The following is a 16,920-nucleotide window of genomic DNA, read 5'->3' on the forward strand; positions in this document are numbered from 1 at the left end:
GGGGCAGCTATAGGGGCATTATGCTGTATGGGGGCAGCTATAGTGGCATTATGCTGTATGGGGGAATTTCATGGGCATAATACTGCATGGGAAAATCTGTGTGGGCTTTATACTGTATGGGTGCATCTATGGGGGCATTATACTCCATGGTGGCAGCTATGGGAGCATTATACTGTGTGGGGGCAGCTAGAGGGCATTCTACTGTGTGAGGGCAGCTAGAGGGCATTATACTGTTACTATGCGCGCCGCATCTGTTGTACCTCTGATACTTGAAAGTTGGGAGGTATGGAGGAATCATAGCAAATAGCGAGGGGGAAGCAATGTCGGGGGGGGGGTGCCAAACTGAATCTTTGCCCCGGGTGCTGTAGAACCTAGCTACGCCTCTGGCTCATGAGAGGGCTCAAGATCGTTACATACCGGCATGTATAGAGGTAATTACATAGCAATTTTGCATCTATGGTGAAAGCCAAATATGCATATAGAAAACATAGTGAATGTATATTAGAACTACGGATGTCCAGTATTGTATAAATAAAGCTTAATCATTGTATAATAATGAAAAGTTATACAACTTTCTAATATATTTGTGTTTCGATTCCTCAACATTTTGAAGATTCCTGCTTGCTGTGCAACAGATACATTTTTACATCTAGCGCCTGAAAAACCAATACAGATCGAATACTTTTGACAGCTGAGCGTTTTCTACTGTATCCAATCTAGATAATCCTCTGTGAACTAAACCACCCAGAAATCTGGTTGATACTTTTTACCTCCACTGATACATTGTAGCAAACTATCATGACTGGGACAAGATTTGTGCTGCTGAGTTGCTCGTTTTGTTCACATCAAATTTGAACATCAGATTTATGCTGGAAATGCCATATACCCTGATATGCCAAAAGAACATGATTTTTTTTTTGATTACTACTTACTCAGTAGACTACACTATTCCATACAGAGGCATCCAGTAAAGAAAATGTATATCACGCGGTATATATTGTTTTTTTTTTTCCAATGTTTCCTCTCCGCTATGACCAGGACTTGGTCTTTACTAGTTTTCACCTATGGACAGAAATCCGAGATCTTGAATTAAAACACAGACTATATTAGACCCAGATTTGATCGGTGGGAGTTAACAATGCAGTGTCAGTAAAGTCAAATTTACAGTCGCTATGTAAGAGATGCCATACGTAGTATGAGCAGAGAGACTGTTGTGTCACATACTTATGGACAAAGAGTATGCCTGGTTTAGAAAACCCATTTACAAATACACTATTAGGGCATTCTGAGGAACAGATAGGGTTTCCCCAGTCAGGGCCTTAGCCAGAGCAGTTAAAGACAGCATCTCTTGTTGTGAAGGACCCGAAATGCCTATTCATTACATAAAAACCCATTGACTTCAAAGGGAACTGTGTAATGCTTTATTTCCCCTGTAGTGGCGCTGCCACCGGGTTGCCCAACAAATAACAGCTAGATGCCCCGTGATCACCTAATGGTAGAGGACAATTTATATCAAAAAAGGCATTGAACCATAGAAAACAATCCCTTTATCTTCAGTAAATGTTTATAAATTCATATCATGTAATGCTTGTCATATAGAAATCATAATATACAGCAATGCTTTCTTTATCATGTATACATTTAAAGCGGAGAATGTAAAAAAGGGGATTCTGACAAAAACAGAAGGTAGGTATTAGACCCTTTTTTGATTCCGCGCTGCCGGCTGTGGATGTGGCTTCTCCTCCTCTCTAAGATACGAGTTAATTAGACTACAAGAAATAATTCAATGCTTATCACGATTTCGACATTCAGTTGTCTTTGACTTGAGAACTTGGTTCCTAATTTCTTTCTTTTCTATAGGTATTTTTTCCGAAGTGGGAACATAGAGCATCCTGAAGATAAGCTTTATAATACCACCGTGGAGATCCTACCCTTTGATGTAAGTAATTTGTAGTAAATAATAATAATATAGCATAGGTAAAAGTACTTCTTAATATGGTTTTATTTCCTGTAGTTGATGCAGAGCATTGTCTAACACGAATACACTAAACCAAGGCCCGTGAAAATTCGTATTTGGCAACTAGTTTTTCTACATTAAAGTGGTTGTCAACTTTGGACAGCCCATTTAATCTAAAAGGTGCCTCTACAACTAACTGATCACAGGGATGTCACATCACTGGGATCCCCCACAATTTATCGCCAGTAGAGCTGCTGACCCCCTGATCCGTTCCCCATACGTCTTTGGCTTATAATAGTGGTTCCTGATCACGTGACCCCACTCTATTAACACTATATGACTATATAAAAAGGGGTTGTCCAAAAAAGACAACCCCAAAAAGAGTGAGACTATGTTTAATCAAGACCCACACAAGAAGTTCTCTCTCTCTTCAGTATATTATACAGCACTTTAGTCTCAAACCGGTGGCTTTCCAGCTGTTGAAAAACTACAACCTCCAGCGTGCATTGATAGCCGCAACTGCAGACCACTAGTCTAGCACATACAATGCATTCCAAAAGTCTTCAGGCCCTTTTGAATTGTTTCACGATTTTGTTATATTGAGTGCTTGGGCTAAAATAAAAAAAGGTTTTCCCCATCATTCTGCACTCCATACCCTATAATGACAAAGTGAAACCAGAATGTTCGGAATCTTTGCTAACTTTTTGAAAAGGAAAAACGAAAATATTTAATTTACATAAGTATTCAGACCCTTTACTTGAGTTAAAAGCACCTTTGCAGTGATAACAGTCTCCAGTCTTCTTGGGTAAGATGCCACAAGGTTTGCACACCTGGATTTGGGGATTTTCTGCCATTTTTCTCACAGATCCTGTCAAGCTCTGTCCGGTTTGATGGGGACCGTCCGTGTACAGCCATTTTCAGGTCTCTCCAGAGATGTTAGATTGGGTTCGATTCAGGGTTCTGGCTGAGCACTCAAGAACATTCACAGAGTTGCCCAAAGGCCAGTACTGCTTTGTCTTGGCTGTGTGCATAATGTCATTGTCTTGTTGGAAGGTGAATCTTCGGCCCAGTCTGAGGTCCAGAGCACTCTGGATCAGGTTTTCATTAATATCTCTGTACTTTGCTCCATTCAACTTTCCCTCAACCCTGACCAGTCTCCCTGTCCCAGCCACTGAAAAACACCCCCACAGCATGATTCTGCCACCACTGTGCTACTCTGTAGGGCTGGTATTTGGCAGGTGATGAGCAGTGCCTGGTTTCCTCCAGACATGAGGCTTAGAATTGAGGCCAAAACGTTCAATCTTGGTTTAATCAGAACACAGAATTTTGTTTCTCAGTCTGAGAGTCCTTTAGGTGCTTTTTTTGCAAACTCCGGACTTTCATGTTTCTTTTACTGAGGAGATGCTTATTTCTGGCCACTCTGTCATAAAGCCCAGATTGGTGGAGTGCTGCAGTGATGGTTGTTGACCTTCTGGAAGTTTCTCCAATCTGCAAACAGGATCTTTGGAGCTCAGCCAAGAGCCCTGGTTGTTCCAAACTTTATCCATTTAAGAATTATGGAGGCCACTGTTCTCCTGGGAACTTTCAGTACAGCAGAATTTTTTTTTCTACCCTTCTCCAGATCTGTGCCTCTACACGATCCGGTCTCTGAGCTCTACAGGCAGTTATTTCCTCCTCATGGCTTGTTTTTTTGCTCTGATATGCATTGTCAGCTGTGAGATCTTATATAGACAGGGGTGTGTCTTTCCAAATCATGTCCAATCAAATGATTTTACCACAGGTGGACTCCAATCAAGGTGTATAAACATTTCAATGATGATCTAGAGAAATGAAAGGCCCCAAGAGCTAAATTTCAAGTGTCATAGAATGTCCATGCGAAATTAAAGTTTTTAATTTGTAATAAATTTGCAAAAATTGTAAGCGACACCTCCCATCTCATTTAATAATCTAGTTGCCCACCTTTGAACCCTCTCCAGTTCTCCTATACCCTTTTTACAATGTGGAGCTCAAAACTGAATTCATGTTCAAGCTGTGAATCCACTTATTCCTATGAACCCTGAATACCTTCAGTAGTCTAGAGGAATGGTCTATTGTGAACTGATGGCATGAGATGTAGTCCCTTCTTTGAGCTTCCTCACTTTTCAGCTTAGGGCCTGTTCACATCGGCGTCGCTTTCCGTTCTTGGGTTCCGTTAGACCTTTACGTAGGTGGAAACCATAGCTTCCGTTTGAATTACCATTGATTTTAATGGTAATGCTTCCATTGGAATTGGTCTCCGTTTGTTTCTGTTCCGTAAGGATTCAGGTTTTTTTTACAGGAAACAGTAGTGCAGTCGACTACGCTAATGTTTCCGCTAAAAGAAACCTAAACCATACGGAACGGAAACAAACAGAAGACAGCGCAAATGTCTAACGGAACCCATGAAGGAAAGCCCGAAGCTGATGTGAACACAGCCTAATCCTTTTGAATATGCATTTTGGGTTCAGGTAGCTTTCTTGTGGGTTACGCTATTGTTTCTGTGAAAAAAAATAAAAATGTTACGTAACGGAAACCAACTGCGACTGAAGTATTACCATTGATATCAATGGTAATGCAAATGACAGCTATGGTTTCCGTTTGGCTTTCCATTCATCGGTTCCTCCGACGTTAAGGTTGAACGGAATCGATGAACGGAAGCCAGACACTTATGTGAACACACCATTAGATAGTATGGAACATTCCTTCTTAGTGACTAGCTTCTGAGATTGTATTCCTATGGATTTTTTGTGGGGTTTATCATAGTGATCTCTCTTGCTTTCTGTAAAACAAAGAATCTGTTTGTCGAGTGATAAGTAGGAATTTACAAGGGTAGGAAAACTGAAATTCCAGGTATAATTATGTTGGTAGGTGAGAGTTCTATGCTGAATAAGACCCTTTCTCGCATGGAAATCAACTGGAAGTACAACTTCCTGTAAAGATGTTTCCGGAGAACAGGCGCTTAGTGGGGAAATGCATTTTCCAAGTGTTTGGGTTTGGAGGTCAGCCAGCATCTTGAAAAAAATGTGGCTTAACTTATGGCAGATAGGATTTATAGAACAACTATTCACTTTATATATGTGCCATATGCTTTTCCAGAGAATTTTGTGTTTATCAGAGGTTCAGCTAATAATTGGTTTTAATTGTTGCTACCAAAGGTGGTTACAACGAGTTATTAAACAAAACCTATCATGTTAAAAATGCAGTCCAATCTGCGGGAAGCATGTTATAGAGCAGAAGGAGCTGAGCAGATTAACATATATGTACATTTTTGTAACAAATTGTTCAGTATTACTTGTATTTTAGTCATTAAAACCTCTGCTCATTCTGGGCCTAGGTGCAGGGACGTAACCGTCTCCATTGCACAGGGTGCGGCCAGGCCCAGAAAGGGATGGGGGGCATGCCAAGACCAGATCAGGTGGGGGGCCCACCAGGCCGTGGCACCCATGTAAGCACCGCTTACCAAGGTCGAAACAGAGAGCCATTGGCTCCCTGCCCTGCTGCTAACTCTGGTAAGTCTGTGGCCTACTAGAGGTTCCAGCCTGATGTCCGAGGGCAGGCGATGTGATGACCTCATAGCACAATGTCCACCTGGGCCAGGCAGCAGGCAGAAGACGCAGCAGCTCGTTGTGAAAACTGTGTTAGGTGAGTTTTTTGTTTTTTTTAATTTTCATTGGCGCAAATGGGGCACCATATGGAGGCCTAACTATTATATGGGGGCACCATATGGAGGCCTAACTATTATATGGGGGCACCTATCTGCTACGTGGTGGGCACGTATCTACCATATGAGGGATCCTATCTACTATATTGGGGGCCTAACTATATGGGGGCAAAACTACTATATGAGGGCACCTATCTGCTATGTGGTGGCATCTATCTATTATTTGGGGGTATCTAACTACTATATGGGGGGCTAACTATTATATGTGAGCACCCATCTACTAAACAGGGGGCCTAACTGCTATATGGGGGCACCTTAATACTATATTGGGCACAAAAGAGGATAACCACTATATTGGGGCATAAATGAGGACTACTACTAAGTGCCCCCCCCCCCTGCACAAAAGGAGACATTGCTACTGTGGGGTGGCACTATTACTATGTGGGCCACTAAGAGGAGCAGTATATATAGTGTGGGGCCTAAAGATGGCACTAAGCCTCTAGGGGATTAGGCGGGGAGGATTCTGGAAAATCAAGGAGCCAGAGATGTCTGTGCTGTAAATTCTGCAAAGACAAGTCTGGGCTAGGAAAAGTCATCGTGGTGGTCTGCCCCAGATGAAGAAGAAAAGCGAAAGTCCAATGGATAACCTATGTGATAAATGGCAAAGACGGGATAAATCACTATTGGATATCATAGTAGTGTATACCAGGGATAAATCACTAGTAGAAGCCAGTAAATATCATAGCAGTGTATACCGGGGATAAATCACTAGTAGAAGCCAGTAAATATCATAGCAGTGTAAACCGGGGATAAATCACTAGAGGAAGTCAGTAACTACCAACTGTAGTGTATACTGGGGATAAATCACTAGAAGAAACCAGTAAATACCATAATAGTGTATACCGGGGGATAAATCATTAATGGAGGACAGTAACTACCATAGTAGTGTATAACGGGGATAAATCACTAGAGGAGGACAGTAACTACCATAGTAGTGTATAACGGGGATAAATCACTAGAAGCAGCCAGTAATTACCATTGTAGTGTATACCGGGGATAAATCACCAGAAGAAGCCAGTAAATACCATTGTAGTGTATACCGGGGATAAATCACTAGAGGAGGCCAGTAACTACCATAGTGGTGTATACCGGGGATAAATCACTAGAGGAGGCCAGTAACTACCATAGTGGTGTATACCGGGGATAAATCACTAGAGGAGGCCAGTAACTACCATAGTGGTGTATACCGGGGATAAATCACTACAGGAGGCCAGTAAATATCATAGTAGTGTATATTGGGGATAAATCACTAGATGAGGCCAGTAACTACCATAGTAGTGTATACCGGGGATAAATCACTAGAGGAGGCCAGTAAATACCATAGTAGTGTATACCGGGGATAAATCACTAGAGGAGGCCAGTAAATACCATAGTGGTATATACCGGGGATAAATCACTAGAGGAGGCCAGTAAATACCATAGTGGTGTATACCGGGGATAAATCACTAGATGAGGCCAGTAAATATCATAGTAGTGTATATTGGAGATAAATCACTAGAGGAGGCCAGTAAATACCATAGTACTGTATACCAGGGATAAATCACTACAGGAGGCCAGTAAATACCATAGTGGTGTATACCGGGGATAAATCACTAGATGAGGCCAGTAACTACCATAGTGGTGTATACCGGGGATAAATCACTAGATGAGGCCAGTAACTACCATAGTGGTGTATACCGGGGATAAATCACTAGAGGAGGCCAGTAAATATCATAGTAGTGTATACCGGGGATAAATCACTAGAAGAAGGTCAGTAAGTACCATAGTAGTGTATACCGGGGATAAATCACTAGAGGAGGCCAGTAAATATCATAGCAGTGTATACCGGGGATAAATCACTACAGGAGGCCAGTAAATATCATAGCAGTGTATACCGGGGATAAATCACTACAGGAGGCCAGTAAATACCATAGTGGTGTATACCGGGGATAAATCACTAGAGGAGGCCAGTAAATACCATAGTGGTGTATACCGGGGATAAATCACTAGAGGAGGCCAGTAATTATCATAGTAGTGTATATTGGGGATAAATCACTAGAGGAGGCCAGTAAGTACCATAGTGGTGTATACCGGGGATAAATCACTAGAGGAGGCCAATAAATATCAGCAGTGTATACCGGGGATAAATCACTACAGGAGGCCAGTAAATATCATAGTAGTGTATATTGGGGATAAATCACTAGAGGAGGCCAGTAAATACCATAGTAGTGTATACCGGGGATAAATCACTACAGGAGGCCAGTAAATACCATAGTAGTGTATACCGGGGATAAATCACTAGAGGAGGCCAGTAAATACCACAGTGGTGTATACCGGGGATAAATCACTAGAGGAGACCAGTAACTACCATAGTGGTGTATACCGGGGATAAATCACTCCAGGAGGCCAGTAAATACCATAGTAGTGTATACCGGGGATAAATCACTAGATGAGGCCAGTAACTACCATAGTAGTGTATACCGGGGATAAATCACTAGAGGAGGCCAGTAAATATCATAGCAGTGTATACCGGGGATAAATCACTAGAGGAGACCAGTAACTACCAGAGTGGTGTATACCGGGGATAAATCACTACAGGAGGCCAGTAAATAATATAGCAGTGTATACCGGGGATAAATCACTAGAGGAGGCCAGTAACTACCAGAGTGGTGTATACCGGGGATAAATCACTAGAGGAGGCCAGTAAATATCATAGCAGTGTATACCGGGGATAAATCACTAGAGGAGGCCAGTAAATACCATAGTGGTGTATACCGGGGATAAATCACTAGAGGAGGCCAGTAAATACCATAGTAGTGTATACCGGGGATAAATCACTAGAGGAGGCCAATAAATATCATAGCAGTGTATACCGGGGATAAATCACTAGAGGAGGCCAGTAATTATCATAGTAGTGTATATTGGGGATAAATCACTAGAGGAGGCCAGTAAGTACCATAGTAGTGTATACCGGGGATAAATCACTACAGGAGGCCAGTAAATACCATAGTAGTGTATACCGGGGATAAATCACTAGAGGAGGCCAGTAACTACCATAGTGGTGTATACCGGGGATAAATCACTACAGGAGGCCAGTAAATATCATAGCAGTGTATACCGGGGATAAATTACTAGAGGAGGCCAGTAAATACCATAGTGGTGTATACCGGGGATAAATCACTAGAGGAGACCAGTAACTACCATAGTGGTGTATACCGGGGATAAATCACTACAGGAGGCCAGTAAATACCATAGTAGTGTATACAGGGGATAAATCACTAGATGAGGCCAGTAACTACCATAGTAGTGTATACCGGGGATAAATTACTAGAGGAGGCCAGTAACTACCAGAGTGGTGTATACCGGGGATAAATCACTACAGGAGGCCAGTAAATAATATAGCAGTGTATACCGGGGATAAATCACTAGAGGAGGCCAGTAACTACCAGAGTGGTGTATACCGGGGATAAATCACTAGAGGAGGCCAGTAAATATCATAGCAGTGTATACCGGGGATAAATCACTAGAGGAGGCCAGTAAATACCATAGTGGTGTATACCGGGGATAAATCACTAGAGGAGGCCAGTAAATACCATAGTAGTGTATACCGGGGATAAATCACTGGAGGAGGCCAATAAATATCATAGCAGTGTATACCGGGGATAAATCACTAGAGGAGGCCAGTAATTATCATAGTAGTGTATATTGGGGATAAATCACTAGAGGAGGCCAGTAAGTACCATAGTAGTGTATACCGGGGATAAATCACTACAGGAGGCCAGTAAATACCATAGTAGTGTATACCGGGGATAAATCACTAGAGGAGGCCAGTAACTACCATAGTGGTGTATACCGGGGATAAATCACTACAGGAGGCCAGTAAATATCATAGCAGTGTATACCGGGGATAAATTACTAGAGGAGGCCAGTAAATACCATAGTGGTGTATACCGGGGATAAATCACTAGAGGAGACCAGTAACTACCATAGTGGTGTATACCGGGGATATATCACTACAGGAGGCCAGTAAATACCATAGTAGTGTATACCGGGGATAAATCACTAGATGAGGCCAGTAACTACCATAGTAGTGTATACCGGGGATAAATCACTAGAGGAGGCCAGTAAATACCATAGCGGTGTATACCGGGGATAAATCACTAGAGGAGGCCAGTAAATACCATAGTGGTGTATACCGGGGATAAATCACTAGATGAGGCCAGTAACTACCATAGTAGTGTATACCGGGGATAAATCACTAGAGGAGGCCAGTAACTACCATAGTAGTGTATACCGGGGATAAATCACTAGAGGAGGCCAGTAAATACCATAGCAGTGTATACCGGGGATAAATCACTAGAGGAGGCCAGTAAATACCATAGTGGTGTATACCGGGGATAAATCACTAGATGAGGCCAGTAACTACCATAGTAGTGTATACCGGGGATAAATCACTAGAGGAGGCCAGTAACTACCAGAGTGGTGTATACCGGGGATAAATCACTAGAGGAGGCCAGTAAATATCATAGCAGTGTATACCGGGGATAAATCACTAGAGGAGGCCAGTAAATACCATAGCAGTGTATACCGGGGATAAATCACTAGAGGAGGCCAGTAAATACCATAGTGGTGTATACCGGGGATAAATCACTAGATGAGGCCAGTAACTACCATAGTAGTGTATACCGGGGATAAATCACTAGAGGAGGCCAGTAACTACCAGAGTGGTGTATACCGGGGATAAATCACTAGAGGAGGCCAGTAAATATCATAGCAGTGTATACCGGGGATAAATCACTAGAGGAGGCCAGTAACTACCATAGTAGTGTATACCGGGGATAAATCACTAGAGGAGGCCAGTAAATACCATAGTGGTGTATACCGGGGATAAATCACTAGAGGAGGCCAGTAAATACCATAGTAGTGTATACCGGGGATAAATCACTAGAGGAGGCCAATAAATATCATAGCAGTGTATACCGGGGATAAATCACTAGAGGAGGCCAGTAATTATCATAGTAGTGTATATTGGGGAAAAATCACTAGAGGAGGCCAGTAAGTACCATAGTAGTGTATACCGGGGATAAATCACTACAGGAGGCCAGTAAATACCATAGTAGTGTATACCGGGGATAAATCACAAGAGGAGGCCAGTAACTACCATAGTGGTGTATACCGGGGATAAATCACTAGAGGAGGCCAGTAACTACCATAGTGGTGTATACCGGGGATAAATCACTAGAGGAGACCAGTAAATACCATAGTAGTGTATACCGGGGATAAATCACTACAGGAGGCCAGTAAATATCATAGCAGTGTATACCGGGGATAAGTCACTAGAGGAGGCCAGTAAATACCATAGTAGTGTATACCGGGGATAAATCACTACAGGAGGCCAGTAAATATCATAGCAGTGTATACCGGGGATAAATTACTAGAGGAGGCCAGTAAATACCATAGTGGTGTATACCGGGGATAAATCACTAGAGGAGACCAGTAAATACCATAGTGGTGTATACCGGGGATAAATCACTAGAGGAGGCCAGTAAATACCATAGTAGTGTATACCGGGGATAAATCACTAGAGGAGGCCAGTAAATACCATAGTAGTGTATACCGGGGATAAATCACTAGAGGAGGCCAGTAAATACCATAGTAGTGTATACCGGGGATAAATCACTAGAGGAGGCCAGTAAATACCATAGTGGTGTATACCGGGGATAAATTACTAGAGGAGGCCAGTAAATACCATAGTGGTGTATACCGGGGATAAATCGCTAGAGGAGGCCAGTAAATACCATAGTAGTGTATACCGGGGATAAATCACTAGAGGAGGCCAGTAAATACCATAGTAGTGTATACCGGGGATAAATCACTAGAGGAGGCCAGTAAATACCATAGTGGTGTATACCGGGGATAAATCACTAGAGGAGGCCAGTAAATACCATAGTGGTGTATACCGGGGATAAATCACTAGAGGAGGCCAGTACATACCATTGTAGTGTATACCGGGGATAAATCACTAGAGGAGGCCAGTAAATACCATAGTAGTGTATACCGGGGATAAATCACTAGAGGAGGCCAGTAAATATCATAGCGGTGTATACCGGGGATAAATCACTAGAGGAGGCCAGTAAATATCATAGCGGTGTATACCAATGAGAAGTGTATACCGGGAATAATTCACTAGGTGAAGGCCGGTGCTTAGTGATTCAGTAATGTATTTTGAAGACATATATTTAGAATAAAGAATTCTTTGCACATCAGTGCTCACCAGACTCCGATCTCTGTGGCGCAGACGTCTCAATAAAATACACACCAATATTTTTGTTTGCTATAATTTCAATTGTAAATCTCCTGTAGGTGAAGAAATGAATTGCCTGTCTTTACAGTTTACATGGCAGTATTTTCAGGTTAATGGCTTCCTGCTCTCTGCTTGGCACATATAAAGAATAGCAATAAAAAAAATGCACCAAGATATATCTTTTATTTTGCAGCCGGCTGAACTTATCTGAAGATCTGTAATATACAGATAAATTGCCCTTTGTGTTACATTTCAGGTGCTTTTTTTTCTCTTTTTTCTTCTTCTTCAGCTCTACTTTATCAGCCCAGCATGATTGTTCTACTTCTAATGATCCATTCAAATACGAGGCCACACTGCCATCTAGTGGCTGCAGAGACTCCATTGTAGCATCTTACATATTTTGGGTGCTAATCATTGTTATATTTGAAAATATTTCCAGTGCGATTTGTTTTTTTTAGAGATTGCAATACCTTCTAACTGCTTGCTCAATTCATTTGTTCAATTCAAAAAGCAGATGGTATTTCGATTTGCCAAAAGTTATAGCAAACCGCAATGATTTAATTAAATTATCCGGTGTTGTAAAGTTCATTACTAGTTACTGATCATGGGTTGTGAGTTATGGCTACACACACTGTTCCTATTTTAACCTTTCTACTGATGCCTGCCTGTGAACAGAACCTTCTTTGTTTTTGTGGATATTTTAGTATGACCTTTATGAGCATCTTTCCTTTTGGATACCCAGTTGTTATTTCTGTATAATGCAGTTGCCCTTCTGGCTAACTTGAAGTGAATGTCCACCTTTTATCATCATGTCGTATTTAGGTACAACATTGTCTATACAATAATTTCTTAATATGCTTGGTTAGATCTCCAATTTTGTGATACAGAGCTCCTAATCCCCTGCATAGAAATTAGATTTAAAAGATAATTTACCGACTATCTGCAGCCACCACTTGGGGGAGCTAACGGCATACAGTGTTATTATTGAACTCAATGAATAAACTGTATGCAATGAGCTCCCTCTACTGTTGGCTGCATGCAGCAAGCATGTTAACTTTTAAATCTATGCAACGGATTTGAAGCTCTGTATCGGGAAAAACAGTTTTAAGATATTAATCAGCACATCATTTTTAATCTATTTAGAAAAACAAAACAAAATGGAAATCAAGGGCTGACGTTTACTTCAAAGTAACACTCTACATTGGAGCCTTTGAATAGTTTAGTAAGCATTTGTTGAAAATGACAATTCTCATGTAAAATGTTATGATGCACCATTTAGAAGGTATTTATCTGGCAATAACCTATAGAATGGAAGGATGGATATTTCAAATTTCCCAGTGGACTACAGACCGTCTCAAACAGCAGCTTGTATTATGACAGCTCTGCAGAGAAGCTGCAGGAAATTTTATTTAGGCCAAAATGTTACTATGGGAATGCTCCCACGTCTAAAATATTTGTTTACAGGGGTTGTCCGACGAAAAAAGAAAAACTATGTATTATTTTACTTTTCTAAAATTAAGAAACTTTCTAATATACTTTCTATTTCAATCCTGCATGGATCGCAGGTTTTCAGCCATTGTCACCTGGACCCGGAATTTTGAAGCTTCTGTTCTTGTTGGGACATTCCAACACAGGCTCCGGGTGGAGAGGGGGGCTAAGGAGCCCTCCTCTCTGTGTGTCGATAATGCGGAGGAAGGGGCTGGCTGCCTGGCTCAATTCATCAGCTAAGCCAGCCCCTCCTCCCTCCCGGCTGATTCAGAGACAGAGAAGGGGGCTGGCTTAGCTGATGAATTGAGCCGGGCAGCCAGCCCCTTTCTCCGCATTATCGACACACAGAGAAAGGGCGGCTCCTTACCCCCGGAGCCTGTGTCGATGCATCACCACACTTTAGAACTTCCGGGTCCAGGTGACAAAGGCTGAAAATATTCAATCCGTGCAGTTTTGAAAAAGAAAGTATATTAGAAACTTTCTTCATTTTAAAAAAGCAAAATAATAAATAGATTTTCTTTTCGTCGAACAACCCCTTTAAAGTTTTATATTACGTCTTCTGTTGTAAAACAATCTTCTCACCAGAAAAGTTGGAAACCTTTAAAATTTAGGCTACATGCATCACTCAATGTTGGGTTATGTTCACATCTGTATCAGGGCAGGTCTATCACGTTTGACATCCAGAATAGGGCAGCATGTATTGCTATTCTTGCAGTCCAAACAGAATCCATGACGGAACTCATTATACATGAATGGCGTGCTGTTTGAAGTCATCATGCGACAGAACCAGCAAAGCGTCGAGGCTTCCGTTATTAATAGAGCACAGCTTTAACTAACGATTTTGTATTTCTTTCTTTTAGAGTCTCCAGTCCGACAAAGAAGCTTTACACGAAGGACGGGGCAAACCTTCTAAATACCATCGTACTCCAGATGGATACTTTCAAATAGGTGACCTGTTATAACTGTATAAGTGGCATGTGGGAACTGATGTCTCTCTAATATTGTCTTCAGCTGTTCTTCTTTATTTGCTGTAAGGCTGCTCGTACACGTAGCAGTAGTGTGGAAATGTCCTTGCAGCAATTTTCCAATTCAGTTTTTGGTTGCACGGCTTGTATAAATGGAGCACATCGTTTCAATGTGCCAAAAAACCAACCACAAAATCACTGCAATTTGCGGTACAACCATGAGCGGTTTTGCAAAGCGGTTCTCGGCTGCGCAGCATGCTATTGCTATATGTACGGGCACCTTAATGTAGAACGCAGACACAATGTTATCAACTGACCAATTGGACCAATGTTGCTTATCTGTGCCAAATCAACAGCCCAACCAAATAGCAAAGATCCACAAATTCCCTTAAATTATTTCCGATATCATCACATCGAGCACAACCAGAACTCCCAAATAAGTATAGATAGGGAGAAAAGAAGCGGGTGAGTGTGAGTGTGATGCTTCTATGGGTATCAGTGCCTGGCTCTCTGCAGCTTTACTATACCAGATATAATTGACAAGGCAAATGATGTAACCCCATAAGCCACTGTGATACTAGCGGTGCTGTGTGATACATACAATTGTTCACTAATAGAGTGAGGGTCCTTTTTACATGGCCTGACGTGGGTAATGCAAACGAACGCTGATCAACGAGACAGCTCTTTAATTGGCGCACATTTGCTCCTTTCACAAGGCGCTATGATCAGTAATGTATGGGGACGAGCGATTATTACTACGATCGCTCGTCCCCATACATTTCTATCATGTCGGCAGCACGTCTTCCTCTTTACACAGGGAGATGTGCTGCCGACAATGATAATATTTCATGCTGCATAAACGATACAATCGGCTGAATTGTTGCCTTGTTTACCCTGTGAAGGCTCGTTTCTCCGACAATTGGCCCATATAAGAGGGCCTACTATTGTGTGATGCTAGCCATGTACATGACAGAGCTGTTAGCAGATAGTGTTCGGCTGCCGTCTATCTTCCCCATGTTACCTATGATTGGCAAAGTGTGTATGTTTATTTCAGTGGGAAGCGATATTCCTCTCCTCTGGCTCCGCTTATCTCCTCGACTTCTCCCATAAACATTTACTGTTACAAATGCTATCCTTACAGCACTAGCCTACACTTTGTTAAAGGGTTATTCCCATCTCAGAATATGATGACATATCGCTAGGATATGCCGTCACTTGCTAATCGGTGCAGGTTCAACCATCAGGACCCCCACCAATTCTCAGAATGAAGGGGCCGCAACACTTCTTTAGCGCTGCGGACCTTAAATGTTTTTTTTCCCTGCACAGTAGCGCTCTTGACCACCGACTGTACTGGGAACTACAGCATAACTTCATTCACTTGAACCAGCGCTGCGACCTCTTCATTCTCTGAATCAATGAGTACACAGGCAGTCGGACCTCTACTGATTAGAAAGTGGAGGCATATCTTCGCGATCTCACATGTAATTACGTTAACATCTCTGCTGTGTTTAAAAAACTAAAATAAATGAATCACATATCCGTCAAACCTGCAGCTTATTCATTTGAATATATGTGACTCCGATCTAGGACTGAATAAACAAGGTCTTCTCTAGGCGCGTCTACACTGACCAATTATCATTACGATTTACCAGAGTGTATGAAGATCAACAATAATCCATGGTTATAATAAGCATTCCTGTCTGGCAAGAGTCGTCTCTAGGCAACAATGACACTCCTCGCTCAGCGGCCCGGATCGTGCTGGTTTAAATGACCATCAGTTTATCGCTATGACTCGAACCATCAATCATTTGTCTGTAGTAGGACAAATGTATAAAATTCTGTATAAAATGAATGTAGTTTCTGTAGTTACGAATAACGTAGAGTAAATCTACTAGTCCGCGCACTCTTGTTCACACTTGAAGCAGACTTTTTCTATCGCGAATTTCGCCGCAGATTTGCCAGAATTTGCAATGGGTTTCATTAGGGATTTGACTCTGATTTTGGTGCAGATTTCATTTATGCATTGCAAAGGGTGTGGATAGGGTTTTTAAAATCTCATCCACATATATTGTACTGTAAATTATTATGGATTTTCAGTGCGGAATCTGCACCGAGAATCCGCAGTGTGTGAATTCACCCTTGTATGTATGTATGTATATACACCAGGAATTATATCCTCTCATCTATTGCTCTATACCAGGTCTGTTCCAGGGCAGTACAGATGGTAAATCCCAAAAAGTCCCACTCTCACCTATCCTATTTCACTTGTCACCTTGTAGTCATCCCATGGGACCTTCAGAATGGCCATATTATTAATGTCTAGAAATAGGGCACATTTATGTGAAATTGCACAAGCCAAATTGGTCTTTGTTTTCCCATTCTTCGGAGACTTACCAAATGTGTAGTATGCATCCTACAGATCCATGCGCCACTGCGAAAAGGATTATGTACCCCCCCCCCCAGTGTTCACTAAAATTAAACAATGAGA

General features: G+C 41.9%; 1 protein-coding gene across 1 annotated transcript in view; it reads left to right on the forward strand.

Annotated features, from left to right (window-relative positions):
- MGAT4B (alpha-1,3-mannosyl-glycoprotein 4-beta-N-acetylglucosaminyltransferase B) overlaps positions 1-16,920 on the forward strand; it is a 337,495-nt gene that overhangs the window by 314,060 nt on the left and 6,515 nt on the right. Inside the window, exons 12-13 of the mRNA XM_075856199.1 lie at positions 1,861-1,939; positions 14,328-14,415. Coding sequence (XP_075712314.1) covers positions 1,861-1,939; positions 14,328-14,415 — 167 coding nt within the window. The remainder of the gene's footprint in view (positions 1-1,860; positions 1,940-14,327; positions 14,416-16,920) is intronic.

This window comes from Rhinoderma darwinii, chromosome 3 (genome assembly GCF_050947455.1).
Source record: "Rhinoderma darwinii isolate aRhiDar2 chromosome 3, aRhiDar2.hap1, whole genome shotgun sequence".
Classification (NCBI taxonomy): domain Eukaryota; kingdom Metazoa; phylum Chordata; class Amphibia; order Anura; family Rhinodermatidae; genus Rhinoderma; species Rhinoderma darwinii.